The sequence below is a fragment of the Trachemys scripta genome, chromosome 10 (genome assembly GCF_013100865.1).
Source record: "Trachemys scripta elegans isolate TJP31775 chromosome 10, CAS_Tse_1.0, whole genome shotgun sequence".
Lineage (NCBI taxonomy): Eukaryota > Metazoa > Chordata > Testudines > Emydidae > Trachemys > Trachemys scripta.
In genome coordinates this window covers 55,582,821-55,601,059 of record NC_048307.1, presented here as the reverse complement: position 1 = coordinate 55,601,059, position 18,239 = coordinate 55,582,821, and the positions used below count along the sequence as shown (strand labels likewise).

General features: G+C 43.7%; 1 protein-coding gene across 8 annotated transcripts in view; it reads left to right on the top strand.

Moving 5' to 3' along the window:
- Positions 1 to 4,605: 4,605 nt before the first annotated feature.
- Positions 4,606 to 18,239, top strand: part of FAN1 (FANCD2 and FANCI associated nuclease 1) — a 44,646-nt gene continuing 31,012 nt past the window's right edge. For 2 of the 8 annotated variants that reach the window (XM_034784149.1, XM_034784157.1), the window contains exons 1-2: positions 4,837 to 5,024; positions 9,786 to 11,194. In XM_034784149.1, coding sequence (XP_034640040.1) covers positions 4,906 to 5,024; positions 9,786 to 11,194 — 1,528 coding nt within the window. In that variant the 5' untranslated portion in view covers positions 4,837 to 4,905. The other 6 variants (XM_034784152.1, XM_034784154.1, XM_034784151.1 and 3 more) reach the window with 6 other exon arrangements.

Here is an 18,239-nt window from a genome sequence, read left to right as displayed (position 1 = left end):
GTTTTTAGAAACAACTTTCAAGTGCCCCTATACTAGATGTCTTAGGTTATTTCTGCCCCATAACATTTAAACTTAACTGTAGTCATAATTCTTATAACCTTAGCTTCTGAGATGTTAGTTTCAATTTTTGTCTTGTTACAGTATTTAATTTACTGGTATTCGGAAGAAAGATGATCAAAGCTCAGTTCTAGATCAGTGTATGTGTGACTCAAAATCATATCACTTGATCTTAAAGCATGAATTCATGAGACACTCTCAAAGCAAAGGCCCAAAAGTACCTTTTGCTGCCTTCTACTTATTAAATAAAATCATAGCTGTAGGGCTGGAAGGGACCTTGAGAGGTCATCTAGTTCAGCCCCGTCCTGAGGGAGGCCCAAGTAAACCTAGACCAGAGGCAAAAATTTTCATTTTGGTTTGTTCAGATTCTGTTACTGTGTAATCTTGCTCTGAGAACCAACAAGATTAAGCAGTTGAACTGTCAGAAATCCTAACAATGGGCAGAGGTTGTTAAGGAGTATAATCTTAGAACCATCTTTTCCCCCCAAACAGTGGGAGTCTACATTAAGCTACCCTTAGATTTCTGCTGAGCGGCAGAATAGGACAATATTGTTCAGTTCTAAAAGGGATTCTCTGGCTACCTACTAAGCTCTAAAGAACAAAAATGAAAAATTCACATTCATGGAGTAAAGATGATTTAGGTTAGATGTATTACGAAAAGCTTTCTGCATTGCAAATATCCCTCACTTTACTGCCTATTTCCTAAATTTGAATTTTTGTCTTGTATGGCAATGAGCATACACTTCCATATCATCTGACAGCTAGTAGCAAATGGATTAACTACATCCTTTTGTGGAAATACCTTGAAATCATATGAAGCAGCCCCAACCCTGCATGAGATTCAGTGCCTGCCTGTCCCATTTTAGTGGCTTCTTTTTAATGTTTGTTAAATTGAGTGGCCTTTTCAACACTAGAACATTCACTGGTTTAAACTGATTTAGGGCTTGGCTAAACTTGCGAGTTAGAGCACGTTAACGCAGCCCCGGGCACACTAGCTCACTACCCATCCACACAGGCAAGGCACGTAGAGCGCTCTGACTCCAGGGCTAGAGCGTTCCTGGTACTCCACCTCTGTGAGAAGATTAACGCTTGGTGCGCATTGGCTGAAATGCCTGGGCCTCAGTGTGAACGAGGTGTTGTATTACTGCGCTCTGATCAACCTCTGGAAACATCCCATAATCCCCTTAAGTCAAGTGGCCACTCTTGTCATTGTTTTGTAATTGCTGCAGGAATGCGGATATGCCCTCTGGAAGCTCCGTTTCTGACAGCCGGCTTCTTATCTGCTCCGAGACAAAGCAACCACTACTGTGGAATGCTGTGTGTGAGAGAGAGAGAGGGTCGGGTCTGCGGCTTTCTGAACTTACAAGACAGCATGCTGACATGCTCTCAGCCCCCCAAAAACCCACTCTCTCCCCCCACATACACACAACATACTCCCTGTCATACTCCACCCACCCCCCCAATTTGAAAAGCACATTGCAGCCACTTCCATGCTGGGATAGCTACACTGCACTGCTCTCTGTGGCCGTTGCAAGAGCTGCTAATGTGGCCACGCCAGTGCGCTTGCAGATGTCAGCGTGGACAGATTGCAGCGCTTTTCCTACTGCACTCTACATCTGCAAGTGTAGCCATGCCCTAAGAAATCAATCTGGTTAAACTGGTGTAAACCCCTAATGTAAATGCACTGAAATTGGTTTAACCCTGGCTTAATTGATTTAGCTTCTAAAATTGATATGAGTTAATCAATGTTGATTTTTAAACTGACTTAAACTGGTGCCATTTTCTATTTAGTATATACAAGCCCTAAAGCAGGTTAAATGCTAGGGAAGGACAATCCTGAACTTTCATCTCCTGTTGCAGAATGTTCTAATTATGCTTTGACTTCCTAAAGAAATTCTGATTTATACTGAATACATTTCATCAGATTGAGACACGTTAACAAATTGATTTTACCAATCACAATATACCATTTTTAAGTACCTGAAATAAAAAGATTAAGTGGTTGTTGGGGATTAAATATTTTTTTCAGTGACTTCAGATAAATCATGTGTATCTGCAAAGGGACGTTTGGAAAATTTGTCACAGTTCAAGTCATAGAAGCTAGTATTGCATTAAACTCAGGCAAAATCAAGATAGCACACTGATTGTTAATAGTATAGATAAAGGACTTAAGTCTGCATCTTAAAAAAAAAAAATTAAAAGGACACACTATATAACAGAGAAAAGAACAAGGTGTACTTGTGGCACCTTAGAGACTAACAAATTTATTTGGGCATAAGCTTTTGTGGGCTAAAACCCACTTCATTGGATGCATGCAGTGGAAAATACAGTAGGAAGATATATATACACAGAGAACATGAAAAAATGGGTGTTGCTATACCAACTCTAACGAGACTAATCAATTCAGGTGGGCTATTATCAGCAGGAGAAAAAAAAACTTTTGTAGTGATAATCAGGATGGCCTATTTCAAACAGTTGACAAGAAGGGGTGAGTAACAGTAGGGAGAAAATGAGCATGGGGAAATAGTTTTTACTTTGTGTAATGACCCAGCCACTCCCAGTTTTTATTCAAACCCACGAAAGCTTATGCCCATATAAATTTGTTATTCTCTAAGGTGCCACAAGTACTCCTTGTTCTTTTTGCTGATACAGCTACCACTCTGAAATATATAACAGAGAGTGATCGGTAGTTCTGGGTAAAAGCCATTACAGCTATATGTGCTTATATGCTTTACCCTGGAACATCCCACTATTTCAGTATTGGCACCTGATCAGTTCCAGTATTCATTGCATATTAGCTATTAGACCTGTAAATGGAACATGTTCTAAAAATGATAGTTCATAATGCAGTAAATTCAGTAGGAAATGGTTGCTGAGACAATGTGAAGTCTCCTGAGAGGATAAAAATTAAAATTGTAGCTTGCATTCACATTCCCTTTCAGAACTTTCTTCATTTGTTTAAGAGTTTTTAATTTCTGGTTTATATACCCAGGGTACAATTGTATCTTTCAGCAGCTTCAGGAATAGTTCTGTATCTCTTAATGTAAACTTATGTGGCTTCTTACATTAAGACATTTCTGCAGATTCTTCATTCCTTAGCCATAAACTTTCCACTGCTTTGAAATTTGAAAGGTCTTCTGGTCAAGATGTTTTTCCTTATCAGTTTTGTTGACTTGCTTTACTTTAAATTGGTCAGTATTTCAAGGGCTATGTGCCTCTTAAACATCTCTTTAGAAAGATGGTGCCTGTGCTCTATGCCAGTTAGCTCACATGTGGTCTGATAGGTAATTTTTTTTTTAATATTTCTTGTTATAACATGGCCTTTTATGAAGTCATAGTGCACTTGAAATCCCTTTCAAATTAATGAAGGAACAGCTCTTCCTTTCCCTTATAATGTATGTGATTTAGGTATTGTGAAACAGCTAAAGTGCAGGAACTTTCAAGCTTTTAGTTATTAAGGATAAATATTTTTCTGGCTTCAAAGACTTTCTCAATAGAGAGACTTTAAAACTGGGAGTTTTGGAAATCTCTGAGCTTCTCTTTTTGGTTGAATGATAAAGCATCCAACTTTGTATTTATCTTACACTTGCCAGATTCAGCCTCCCCCTGGAGATTCAAGACCAGCTGTTCATCTTTTAGGATTTGGAGCCTTTTTTCAGTCTCTTTGGAGATACTGTTGTAAGCATTTTTAATCCTTTCAACTCACAAAAGAATTTTCTAAGGGATGCAGCTTTAGGTTTTATTTTTTCCCCTTTTCTATTACTTTTCTTCCTTTTACCCATATTCCATCCCATACCTAATATCTATTAGAATAGTTTGTGATCTCAGGTTGGCCTTTGTATTACCACTCTGGTTTAATGTTGAATATCTTTACTGAACTTCTCAATGCTGGTCATATACTATATTTATTTGTTACAAGAGGTAAATAAGATTTTCTGAAATCCAAAATATGTAATGATTAGAGAATTACACCTGCATATGATAAAGCATTTTGTAGTTTTTTAAAATGTATTCTCTTTAATCCATAATCTATCAAGGTGTTTTACAAACTGATTTAGGTCTTGATCCTGCAATGGGTGGAGGGACTCAATATAGGACCAGACAAATCAGGACCCTGACTGCAATTGGATATGAATAGGCAGACCCTCACTGACTTTGAATAGTCTTTGCATAGGCAAGAGGATATGGTATCCCTGTATGGACTAATTGAAAGATTAGTACCTACATTATTATATCTGTATGTATTGCCTATCTTTAACTCTAGACTGCTCACAGAAAGTAAAAAACATGTGAAATTTAAAATCTGTAATATGCTTCTCAGACAAATAATAATGAGGCTGGCCCTTTACCAACAACTATGTATAAAAATAGTTACTCCAACACCCACATGCAGACCTAACACACAACGGCTTAAGACAGAAGAATGCTTTATTAGAGGTCACGTGGGGACTTTACCATAAGCAGAATGTAATTTGGCCAGATCACTAACATTTGCCCTCAAACCACTTCGCAAACACTGCAGTGTTTTAAAACAGATTTCAGCCTGGCCAGCTGAGCTACAGCTGCTGGGCCACATCACGCATTACAGATTATGCGCTGAATGATCTACAAAATGGCAGCGACAGCTTTGGAAAAGGCAGCTTTCCCACATTGCTTTAGCAACAAGCTGACAGGTGAGGGCGGCTAGGGCCCACCCTTTTCCCACGAGGCCGTTACCCGCCTCCCGATCCCCACGCACAACGTACAGGCCTGGGTCACACACTGGTACGTCAACAATAATCACGTTTCTTGGTACTCGGCCTGCTGCATGGCCCTCTCCCGGCCGGAGAGGTGGGAGGGAGCGTGTTAATGGGACGCAGCCTGTACGAACGGAGGGTCATTTTCGCTGCCGTTTCCCCGGCCCTGCCGCTCCTCGGGGCTGGGGCTCGGGTGGCGCCTACAGCCCCGGGGGACAGGCCCACGGCCAGGTGCGTTGCTCTTTGCAATCGCTCTCATTCATGGTCCGTTTCCCGCGTGCTCCGCTCGCTAGCGCGCTCGGCCTGACCCCGGCAGCCCTCACCGCGCTCGGCACCAGCGCCCACGGCCCCTGAGCCGGGCGAATCGATCACTCCGGGCTCGGCTCACCCTGCCTGTGCCGGAGGGCTGGAGAGCGGTGATGGATGGAGAGTGCCTGGCCCTGAGCGGGGGTGAGTGAGGGAGCGGGAGGCCGTAACATGGCGCCGCTCCGGCTCCTACCCGCGCTGTGCTTGTGCCCCTCCCGGCCGAGCTGCGCTGGGCCGCGCGGTTGGTACAGGCTCTCCGGCCTGCCCACGCCGCACCCAGAGCCCTGCGCGATGACGCCACTGCACGAGGGCCCTGGGTCGCTCGCGGGCAGAGCCGCTTCCCCGGTTCCAGGGGGCGGGGCGGGGCGGCTCTTTGCAGAGGCTGAGCCCATCGCTGCCTCGTTCCCCGGCCGGGGGCTGAGCGCCCCGTCTAAGGTCGCCGCTAGGGGACCCCGGCGAGCCGCCTCCGCGGCTCTGCCCGGGCTCAGGGGCCAGGTGACGGGAGCAGCAAAGACTTTCTGGGAAACCGCCGCGCCCTGGTCCCCGGGAATGGGACGGAGGCGCTGGGGCCTGGAGGGACTCGCCGCCCTGCTGGTCTAGTAACGCCCGGGGGTCGAGTCTGTGCCGCCCTCTCGCTGTGTGAGCTTGGTTAGTGCTTGGGCATAGTTTAGTTCGCACTCCCCACCAGCCGTTTGCCCCCCACTGTCATGGGCCTGGCGGGATGGAAAATGGGATGGCAAACGGCCCGGGGTAGCCTTGGACTCTGCTGTAACCAGGGCCGGATTAACTTTTTGTGAGCCCCCTTGGGGAATAATTGTAAAAGGGGCTGGGGGTAAAAGCACAGTGGGGCAGGAGCTAGGGTTGGTCTCTGGAGCAAGGGAGGGGTCGGGGTAAACTGCAAGCGCAGCGGGGCTGGGGAGGGGGTAAACGGGATCTACCCGCCCCGCCCACATGGAGTGGGTACCTAACTGGTTCTAGCCCATTCTCTTTGTCTCTCTGTGTGCTCAGCTGCCCCTCTTCCCACAGCAGCAGGACAGGTTCTCTTCCAGCCCTCTGGGGTGGGTGTTGGCAGTGGGAGGAGCAGAGGCTAATGTGGTTATTCCTATAACTGGACATTTAGTTTCCAGTCAGCCCTGCTAACTGGAAAATCAGGTACCATTTTCTATTGGAGTTTCCAGTCTAAAACTGGATACCTGGCAACAGGGCTGCCAGAAAAGCCTGGGGGGGGGGGGGGGGGGGCAGGCATCAATTTTTTAATGGAAAGGGGGCGAGGCCTGAGGGGGGGGGGGCAAGTGGTGGATGGGCTAGGGAGTGAAGAGGAGCTAGTGGACAGGGCCATGTCTGCTGTACTGTCCAGGTGGGTTGGAGACTGTGGGGATCAGCTGACACATATCCAGGGCTGGTGCAAGGATATTTTGCACCCTAGGCGAAACTTCCACCTTGCCCTCCCTCCTCAAATCCCCCCCCCCCCCCGAGCATCGCTTATTATAAATTTTCAAAAATGAATACAGCGGAGTCGCATCTTATGCAGGGGTTAGGTTCTAAGGTTAGCACTTAAGAGGAAAATCACGTATAGTGAAAATTACCATAAAGTACAGTATACACTAGAACAGGGTTCCTTAACCTACAGCACGCCTGCCAAAGGTGGCACGCGAGCTGATTTTTTAAGGCAGGCTGCGGGTGCCGGCCACCACTGAGCCTGCTGCTAGTCGGGGTCCCAGCCGGCGACTCCGCTCAGCCTCCTGCCGTTCACCCAGGCCGGCAGGAAGCTGAGCTGGGCCAGAAGCAGAGACCCTGGCTGGCAAGGGGCTGGCAGCTGGAATACCCAGATTGTCAGCGGGCTGAGCAGGACCGGAGGCTGGGACCCCAGACTGGCGGTGGTCTGAGCTGCTCAGCTCGGCAGCTCAGCCCGCTGCCGGTCTGGGGTTCCGTCCGCTGGCTCATGCCAGCTGCCGGTCCCGCTCAGCCCGCTGCCAGCCGGGGTCCCAGCCGCCGGATCTGCTCAGCCTCCTGGCAGCCTGAGTGAACAGAACCCCAGGCCGGCGGATGGATCTCTGGGTGAACGTTCCCCAGACCGTTCACCCAGGCTGGCAGGAGGCTGAGCGGAGCTGGCTGGGACCCCAGCAGGCTGAGTGGGGTTGGCGTTGGGACCCCGGCTGGCAGGAGCCGGCCCACTGCTGGCCCTGCTCAGCCCGCTGCCAGCTGAGTGAACAGAACCCCAGGTAAGCAGCAGGCTCACGGCAGCCGGGACCCACAGCCTGCCATTTAAAAAAAAAATCGACTTGCGTGCCACCTTTGGCATGCGTGCCGTTGGTTGAGGACCCCTGTTCTAGTGTATACTGTACTTTATGGTAATTTTCACTATAGGCGATTTTCCTCTTATGCGGTGACTTTAGAACCTAACCCCCACGTAAGATGCGACTCCACTGTAGTGTAAAAAAAATTTTGGGGCATTGCTTTTTGGCACCTAGTGGTTACACCGGCCCTGTCAGTATCCCCAGCCCAGGTGACATGACAGCCAGTGGTGGATTTAGAGTTAGTGGGGCCCCCCAGCCCTGTGCTCAGCTTCATTTTTGGGGCTCCTCCTTGGAACCCAGTCAAGAAAAAGAACATTCTCTCTTATCTCCCCCTGCCCCTGTTTTTAATTCTTTTTTTCTTCATCCTCCTTCCATAAGTAATAGCAAGTAAATGAAAATAAAGTGAGGTACCTTGATTGTTCTTATAGTCTAACTTATTTTTCCACAGACCACTTGAAAATCACGGAGGGTCTCTACAGACCACTTAATGATCTTTCCAAATATTGTACAAAAATGTTCGGGTACGGAGTCTGGCCAGGAGCTAGAGCAAGGGAGGGGGCTCAGGGTTGGGGCAGGAGGTTGGGGAGTGGCGCGCTTACCTGGGGCAGCTCCTATTTGGTTCTCAGGATGGGGGTGGGGATGTGGAGGGGGGGGTGCAGGAGTCAGGGCAGGGGGCTGGGTGTGTGTGTGTGGGGGGGCAGGTTTCAGGGCAGGGGCTGGGGGGCATGAGGGGCGATGCAGGAGTCAATGCTGGGGAGGTGTGAGGTGGGGTGCAGGGGGCTGGGGAGGTGAGGGGGATGCAGGGGTCAGGGCAGGGGGCTCAGGATGTGTAAGGGGGTTCTGGGGGTGGTGTAGGGGGGTGCAGGCGTCAGGGCAGGGGCTGGGTGTGTGTGAGGGGGGTGCAGGAGTAAGGGCTGGGGAGGTGTGAGGGGAGTACAGGGGTCAGGACAGGGAGCTGGATGTGTGTGAGGCAGTGCAGGGGTCTGGGTGTGTGTGGGGGTGCAGGAGTCAGGGAACAAACTGATATACACACAAAAAACAAGGTCCTGATTCTGCAAACACATGCATTGAAATCAGTGGAGCTACACAGGGTGGTAAAGTGTGTGTGCATAAAAGTCTTTTCAGGATTGGTGCCTAAAGCCTGAATAATGGATTTTAAAAGTTCTTTCATTTGTAATAACCTATAGTGGTGTTAATAACAGGTAAAGAATCTTGTTTGCTTACAACATAGGACAATATTGACAATGCCCCTTCAACTGTTTTATGCTTAATTTTCTTCATTTGTCAAGCAGAGATGACACCCATCTTAGAAAAGCATTTTGTAATGCCTTATTAATGCTAAAGTTACATTTAGAATGTCGGTCATAACTGCATACAGCTTAGGGGTGAAGGAACTGAAATGTTCAAATTTGAATGCAGCTCTTTGGAATCTAGAGCCAGGCTGGTTCTGCATGAGAGGATGGGAGGGGGGCAGCTTCTCTGTGTTAGTCTTATTTTTCACTCCCCTGGTGTTTGTCTCTTCTCAGATGTGTGAAGATTTCTCAAATACATTGATGCAACTTTGTGGCCTCCCAGAATGAAAAGTTTGGCATAGTTATGCTTGGAAGCCAGGTTGACAGGGTGCACTCCAAGAGCAAAATATAGCTGTTGGTGGAGTCCGTCGGGTGCAGCTATACTCATCCTCTGACAGTTTTTTAGGATATTGGTGAGCGCTAATCCCCAAATATATATGTAATTTAAGGGCCAAATCCTCAGAGTTGCTGACCATTTGCAGCTGAAGTGAGTGGGAATTAAAGATGCTCCTCAGGTGCTTATTGCCTCATGATTTGGGCATACCTGCAGTCTAAAGCTCTTGATGTGTCTGGGTCAGAGTGCAGACACTCCTGTTCAAAGCAGATCTTGAAATGTTAATTGAGGAAAGAGTTCTGTCTAACTACTTGACTGTAAGTATTGTAAAAATGAGTATTGTAAAAATGTTTAAACACAACTGCATTGCTCAACATGCTAGGTTATGTCCACTGATGTTGCAGAGTGAAACATTAATGGGATAATGTAGCCCACAAAAGCTTATGCTCAAATAAATTTGTTAGTCTCTAAGGTGCCACAAGTACTCCTGTTCTTTTTGCGGATACAGACTAACACGGCTGCTACTCTGAAACCTGTCATTAATGGGATAGTAATAGCACAGCAGGCTGAGGAGTAAATTATTCCAGACCTGTACAGTCTTTTTCTTATCTGCACTGTTCACATTGGTGATGTTTGGCGGTTAATAGATTTTCTGTTCAGTAGATTCAGAATTCTTCTTAAGTTTCATATATTTTCTTGCAGGCAGGGCAGAAGAGACAGGCATATAACATGAAGCCAAGAAAACTCTTTTTAATGATTTCAGAATAAGAAAATATCAGTCAAATGAAGCAGCCCATGCAGTGGATGTGCTTTTTAATCCCATAATGTCGGAAGCCACATCTCCAGAAAATAAAAGACCCCGGAGAAGCTTGTCCCTCAGTAAAAACAAGGAAAAGAATGAAAATAAGAAAAAGAATGAAGCAGAAGTTAAAGGAGCACCATCCACACCTTCAGCTTCTTCCTCTATCCTTTCTTTTTTTAACAACACTCCCCCTGCCAAAGTCACCTGCCCTATGTGCGGGCAAATGGTGCCAAGGTATGGGATCAACAAGCACATAGATGAAATTTGTCAGAAGAACCATGGGGATGGTGCAATGATTCTAGTTGATTCAGGACTTGACTGTTTTATGAATGCGGGCCCATCAGGTATAGATCTGAACACTAGTTCCAGCCCATACTTTGCAAAGGAAGCTTCAACTCCAGAGAAAAATATGAGCATCTTTGAAAGCAACTTGTTGAAAATGAGAGCAGATGCAGGACAGCAGACTAGTCCTTACTTTAAGAATAATAATGCTCCAATGTGCAATGTTCAGAATGGGCCAAGGGTGCAAATGGTTAAAAGTATCTCTTTGGGCAACTTGTCATCTAAACTGTCCAGAAGGCACCGTATCCAGAATAGACAACTGATAGAAGAAAACAAGAGGAATTCTTCATCTCAAGCTGTTCACAGTGTGTGTGACAATGCTGCAGAATGGGGTGATGGAGAGACTTGTGCTGGGGATGGCTTTCAGAAAGAGAATCACTTTGTTCTGGCAGGATTCCAAAAGCAGCATGTCCCAAAAGACAGTTTAACAAAAGAACTTGAAAGTCAGGGAGAAACACGAGAATGTGATAAAGAGACTCTTGTGGGTTCTGCTCATGGATTAGTATCTTCAGTTTGCATTGTGGCCAGGGAGCTAGTGTCTGCTGCAGGGAACACTGAGAAACACAGTTATTCTGAAGGCATGGTGCCTAATCTTGGCAAACATAAAACACATCCAGCAAGTTATAATAAAGTAGAGAGATCTGATGGTTCAGAAGCCAAAACTCAGTTCTCTGTTAAGGATATTCCTTCTTCAAGGACACAAGTGATGTATGAGAGCCATACAGAAAACTGCCTAGTGACAGATAATACAGGAACACTTCCTATGGAAGTTCATGAAAACTTAAGGAATGAGATGATTTATCATACTTTCTCAGAACCTACGCAAGAGGTGGATTTTCAGAGTCCTGCCAGTGACATTTTAGACAAAATAAGTGGTGCATTTGGTTCTGCGTCTGACTCTTTTGGTCACCCATATTATCTCCAGAATTTCCTGATGGTCCTGCAAGTGGTCTTGGAGAATCATGATGATCTGAGACTCTTTGATGAGCAAGATACCAGCACTATCACAAAGTTCTACCAATTGTCAGGTATATTTTACTTTAATCGATTTATTGTTGTGTTGAGTGTCCACTAGGGACTTTGCTATTGCTACCGATTTTACATGGAAGACGCTCTGTTGCTATGGTGATAGGCAACGGTATAAAACCCTAAGGTAGCTAGTGTGAGGGGGAATCCTTCCTTTACCCCCCTCCCAAAAATACAAACAAAAAAGAGAAACAGCAACAACAGTGATTAAACAATGCTTAATAATCCTTATATGGGAAAGACAAGGTGGGTTAGGTAAAAGGTCTTATTGGGCCAACTTCTGTGTGGTTTCTGTATGGGTGAAACTGGACAGTCAGTATGCTCTCAAATGAGCTCTCGCCGAAAAATGATAAAAGACAAAAACACCACATTATCTTTGGGCAAATACTTTTCATAACATGGTGACTGCATATCTGACCCATCAGTCTTTGTCCCCAAGGGGAACCTGTACAACGCCTTCAAAAGATGAGCCTGGGAACTTAAATTCATAATTCTGCTAGATACTAAAAATCATGGTCTCCACAGAGATGCTGATTTTATGGCTCATTACAACAATTTGTAACCTACTAACCCTCCTTTGTCCTATGATTGCAGAGAGGTTAATTGCCCACTTCATTTTAAGTGGTTTCTTGCAACTTCTGTTAACCCCTTATGCTTAACCATCTGTCCCACCTGTTATTTAGTTGTGACACTCTGGTTACCTTTCCCAGACATGAAGAAGAACTCTGTGAAGCTCCAAAGCTTGTTTCTTCCACCAGCAGAAGTTGGTCCAATTAAAAGATATCACCTCACCCACTTTGTCTGTCTCGTATCCTAAGCCAACATGGCTATAACAACATTACAAACAACTTATACGGGAAAGTAAATTTCATTTTGACCCAGTGAAATTTGTATGAAATAAAGATAGATTTAATAATCTATCCTTGCAGAATTCCACAGCATCATGTATAAAACATTGTTTTGAAGTGAAAAGCAATTTGACTTTGGTTTCTGTAAAATATATAAAAGTTTTGCTAGGAACTGATAAGAACATGTTGTGATATTTTCTAAACCTTGTAGAAATATTTTGTATTCTGGAGTGTAAAACCCTCCACGTTTTGGAAGTTTGGATATGACCCAGACTGCAGCATAGTCTCCTCTCTAATCAGCATATGGGGTTGGTGAATATCACAAGCACTGGGCTAAGAGGAGAACATCACCCAGACTGAGGCTATCAACCTTCAATTCTGCACTCCTGAATTATACTGTACTGTGTATGTAGAACTTTCTTTAGTCTGAGTGGCTGGACAGTATGAGGGAAGTTGAGGTCTACATGGAATTCTCTGGTCTTATGGGATGCTCCATTTTCTGTCTACCTGCAGTGGTCATAATCTCTCTGTGTCCTCCCACACTTAGTTGCACCTGTGTTTAGGTCCAAGCAGTCTCTCAGAATGGTGGCAGTCTGCAGTGAGGGCAATCTACAACAGTTCCATATATATCGTAAACTACTACCTTACAGACTGTGGAGGATGAAATCCTAGCAACTCTAACCTTCTTGCAAGTAGAGGTAACCAGCATTCTGGTGGCTGCTCAGATGAGAATAACAACTAGCAGTAACCAAGATGTGAGTAGTGGTGATTATTGACATCAGTAGCATCCCTTTCCCTCCAGAAACTTCAGACTGGAAGTTATGGGAGTTCCCATTGCTCCCCATCTGTTTTTTGCTGTTCTCTCCTGAGGACACTGCTCAAAGTGAAGCTGGCACCTGGTCATGTTGACAGATAGCTATTGAGGGCACTTAATAACAAATTTCCAAAGTGCTTAAGTTTTGTTGTATTTTTGTGAGATCCCAGTGTAATGTTTGGCTCCCTCACCATGCACATTAGATTTGGGTGCATAATAGGTATGTGCTCATGCAACACTAGTGTATGCTTGAGCTGAGTGCACACAAGTGCCACTTATTTTCAAAAAAGTCTGTATGTAACTCTGAGCCTGAAAGCATTGAACTGGCTGCACTAACTAATGAATTGTGTTAACTCATTTTGGAATAACTAATGGGCAAAATCCTCTATTATAATTCAGAAGGGGAAATATTTCCCCTAATGGAACCTTTTGTATGTTCAGTTCTTTTGCATTGCTATCTATAGTGAATTATTCACATTAATTTCCTTTTTGTGCTAGTATAAAAATCTCTCTTGTGATTTTTTTTTTTGTTTTGTTTCACTTTTCAAATTAAAATAGAAGAAAACTGGCTGAATAAATGCTGTTAATGGACCATGACTCCAAAGCTGTTACTTCTTTGTCCGTTTTAATATTTTTCTAAAAGTCCTAAATGATCTTAAACTCTGATGGAGGACACAATAGTAATACAAAGAAATCTATGCAGATCCAGAATTTTTGGATAGGCACCCTCTGATGTCATCACAAAAAGTAGGAAACTTTCATTGAACAATTTATTAATGTTCATCTCTTGGACTGAAGGTTAATACTACACATTTTTTGTTTCACTTGTTTGACATCACCAGGTGCTTAATACCAAACTGGAGCTGGATGACTGACTATGAAAACATTGGTTCATGCTTGTTAGGATGAGTAGTCTTGTGGCTGCAGTTCATATACATACCTAGTTTGTAAGGTTTGTTTCTTACTTAAAGATCTGAATCTATACATACCGCTATAGACAATGCAGTAATGCAATACAGATCTTTTTGTCACTAGAGGAAGAGGGCAACATTTTCATAATTAATTTTATATATAATTTTACAGAATTCTTAAATGAATGGAGAAGACACATAATGGGAATGTAAGAAGTGAACAGATATGGAGATACGTTAGACAATTTGCTGTTTGAGAACTTTCTCTTTCTCATTTAAATATGTGTATGTGGTGTCATCTTAAAGATATGGTAAATAAGTAAAATAGAAACACACACAAAATGGATTGATATTCCTGTCTGATATTACAAGTTGTGTAAATACAGTAGTAGGGTGAAAATCAAATTAGTTACTGTAGAAACTCTGGAATCAACCCTCAGAATAGGTCATAACCGTTCCACTTGCTCTTTTATACAGAAGTAGCCTTCTTGTCTTTTGCAGTGTGTAATCCAAACAGTTTTTCCCCAGTAGCTCAGGGAACATAGAATAAGTGTTACCGCAAAGCAATCCTGATAATTTATCTGTTGTGCTCCAGCATTGTAGTAAAATGTGATCTCCTTTTCTCTAGGAGATGGAGTATGATGACTTACTGAGAAGTGTTGCTGTGAGGAAGTGACTGGATAGTATTAAAGCAACAGATAACGGATTGTACAGAAGCTACTATAAAATTATAGAATCTTCAGTTTAATATATTTTGTCCAATATTTGTTAAAAGTTCAGATCAACTCATTGCCTGTTCCCTATTATTAGATCTTGCCGCCAAAGCCTGTGTTGTCATTCAAACAAATACAGGGTGGATAAAAACCAATGCTTTTTTTAATTGGATTTTTTTAGTTTAGACTAAATACATTTTTCTTAAAAAGGAAACCTATTTTTAAATTAAATTTGAAATTATGATAACCTATATTACGGCCTTACTATAATCTATTCAAATAATTTAAATTAAATAAAAAATAAGTAATATCTTTTACTGGTGAAGTTTTAAAGAAAGTTAAACTACTGAACTGCTGGAAGTTACTGATCATGCATCCAAAAACAGAGTCTGTTGAAGTGCTAAACCAGCAGTAGTCTCTTTTTGTAGGCGCAGAGAGAATATTTTCGTCATTTCAGTTTATCCAACTAGTTCTGTTCAATGTTAATTTAGGGTTACCATACGTCCGGATTTCCCCAGACATGTCCAGCTTTTTGGTGCTCAAATCCCCGTCCGGGGGGAATTTCCAAAGAGCCGGACATGTCCGGGGAAATAGGGAGGCATAAGCCAGGGTCCGCCCAGCACGATCCGCCGGGTCCGCAGTGCAGCCCAGCCGCCCCAGCTACAATGCTCAGGTGGGGAACGGGGGGGGAGGGGGTCTCGGGCTTCCCTCGCGGGCGGGGGCCCCCCGGCCACTGGGGGACCCTTCCTGTGGCCCCGTTGCCCCGCGCAGCTCGGAACCCGGCACAGTGGGAGCTGTTTCCGGAGGGGACAGACAGGCCGGGGAACGTGCTCATCCACAGGAAGGAAGCTGCGGCCGGGGCTGCAGGGACCCGCGCTGCCGAGCGTCTGAAGCCCTCAGCAGGCAGAGGCTGCTGGGTCAGCAGGGGCAGGGCAGGCAGGGGCATAGAGGCTGCAAGGCGAGTGGGGAGCAGGGGTCACAGAGGCTGCAAGGGCAGGGGGGCGCAGGGGCAGGGTAGGCTGGGGGGTGCTGGGGCTGCAGGGCGAGTGAGGAGCAGGGGTCACAGAGGGTGGAGGGGTGCAGGGGCAGGGCAGGCGTGGGGCGCAGAGGGGGCAGGGGGTGCAGGGGCTGCAGGGTGAGTGGGGAGCAGAGGTCACAGAGGCTGCAGGGGTGGAGGGGCTGCAGGGCGAGTGGGGAGCAGGGAAGCACTTAGCAACCTCCAACCAAGATCAGAGCGGGAGGGAGGAGGGGGAATGCAGGGTGCTCAGAGGGAAGGGGCGGAGTTGGGGCAGGGCCAGGCCCCCGTGGAGTGTCCTCTTTTTTCAGTGTTGAAATATGGTAACCCTAGTTAATTCAAAGTTGAGAACCTGTTTGGCAGTTGAAAATACAGGAAAGCTTGCTTTTCTCTTCCAGTCCAAGAATGAAAACTAGGTATGAGAGGATAAGGCCTACTAATTCTAAACCTTGAAGGACATGGTAACCAGAAACAATACATTCAGTTCACTAACTAGCAATAATACTACTTTTGTGTATTAATTCAGTTAGTTTTAAATTCAAAACATGCTTTTATAATTTTTTTTCTTGTATATCCAGCACATTTAAGATACTTTTATTTAAATAATATTTTTTTAAAAGCTGGTTTTGTGCCTTTTTAATTGCATTTTGACACAAATCACAATTTAAAAAATTAATAATCTAGTAGATAAGAAATGCCTCATTCACCATTTTTGATGTAATAAAAATCTAAAATTTAGGAATCTGAATAAATGTATGTTAATATTATATAATTGCTTAAATAAATGTGTATCGATCTACATATCCTCTCGATTAGCAAAAAGTAGTATGAAATTTAGTGTAAAGACTATATTTTGTTGCAAATCACCATGGTTTTTAGGAAAATAACTTAAAAGTACAAATGGAAAACAGGATTGAAATTTATTATTTAGATGAAAGTTTCCTGCTTGCTGATTTAAATGATGATTAAAATTGGTAATTTACATGGCTTTTATTTAAATCAGTCCACTCTGGTGCAAAATCATGCTACTTCAATAAAACTGTGTATTGAAAAAGGCAGTTTTCTTATTGCTATATACACATGTAATGCATTAGTTAAGCTATTTACATAGTATGTATACTTCACTAATTAATTAGTTTCTGCTAAAATGCATATCTGATTTCTGCAGTTGATGGTTTTTGTTATATGGAAGTTTATTATCACAAGTCGATAGAATGAGTTAGGACAGTACTGCTCCACTCCAGTAATAATTTATTTTTACAGGGTATGGTTGCTATCTGTTCTGCAGTGAGCTTTTTTAGCTGCAGTGATTATTATGCAGGCGAATTAATGTATTTTTAAAGGTAAAATTCCTTTTAAAACAACTTTTCATTCTCCCCTCTCCTGCGCCAGACTTTACAAAAAAGAAAGTGTTTTATGTTGGAAATAGGTTGTTAACCATCCATTTGTTTAAGCAAAGGATGCAAAAATTCAAATATTCTAAAGAAATGCTCATATACTGGTGAGGTATTTCCTGGACTAAATGCTCATCATTAAGCAGTTTTCTGTAGCGTTGTTAGCTTTGCTAAATGTTGAGCAGCTGAAAACCTGTGAGTTCTTGAGTTCTAAAATAATATAGCAGCAGTTAATGTAAAGGTGCGTTGCCAAACTCTGTAGGCTTAAAACATGTCCTACTTTGTTTGGAGAATCTTGGCAAGGAATGTTTTCTGTATTTTACTTAACATTTAAAAAAAATCTATCTCTCTATTGGAAAAATTAAAATACCATTTTGGTAACACTCCTTAATGAGCTACATGAGCTCCTCATTCTAGTCTGCAGCCAAATTACATGTGCCAGTCCTGGAGTAACACATGTTCCTATAGACCTCACTGGGTACTAATGCACAGTCAGAAAACTAACAAAGCAGATATGATTGCCATTTATGCTTCATTAAAAATGTAGTGGAAATAATCACAATGTAATCACTTTCCTCAGGCTTTTTGCATCTTTTCCCAATCTTTCACTTAAAGCAAGATTGTTAGTTTTAGCTGAACATCTGAAACTGCTTTTCATGTGAGTGAAGCCATCTTATTAACAATAGCAACAACAACAAAAAGCCTCCCCCCAAGGTTATGTGCTGCAGGTTATGTAAGGCTTGAGTAGAAGTATTAGCACCGGACCTTTTATTCTGCTGTCTGCCTTTCAAATCTCTTTGAGATAAAGCCATCTTTCCACTATAGTTACTGAATTTCAGGCTTAGTTTTGTCATTTTCCATGGGGGGTAAGGGTAGGATGCTGTTGTGCAAGTCAGCATTCTCGCTCTCTCTGTCTCTGATTTGCGAAGAATCAAAGACACTTCAAAGAAACTGTATTACCACTGGGGGAGTGACAACTTGGGCCTTTGAATATATTTCTCCCAGTGGAATGATCCATCTAATTTATTGAAAGAGACATCAGACAAAAAATGTCTGGAGGAGAGAAGTAACTTTACAGTCAAAAGAAAAGTTTAATAAGCATGTATAAGTCAGCTGCCATTTTCTAATTACATCAGAACTAATAGTGTTTAAATTAATATGTCTGCTTTTATTATTGATCAGTTATAGTTGAGCAGGAACCGACAGTGGTAAACAAGTTAGTAGCTCATCAAGAGTCAGAGCACTACGTGCATGCAGAAGGATGCTGAAAGTAAATACATTTTAAATCCACCAACCAGACAACCTTCTATTAATGAGGTTTTCTTAATATCCAAATTAAATTATGGGCGATG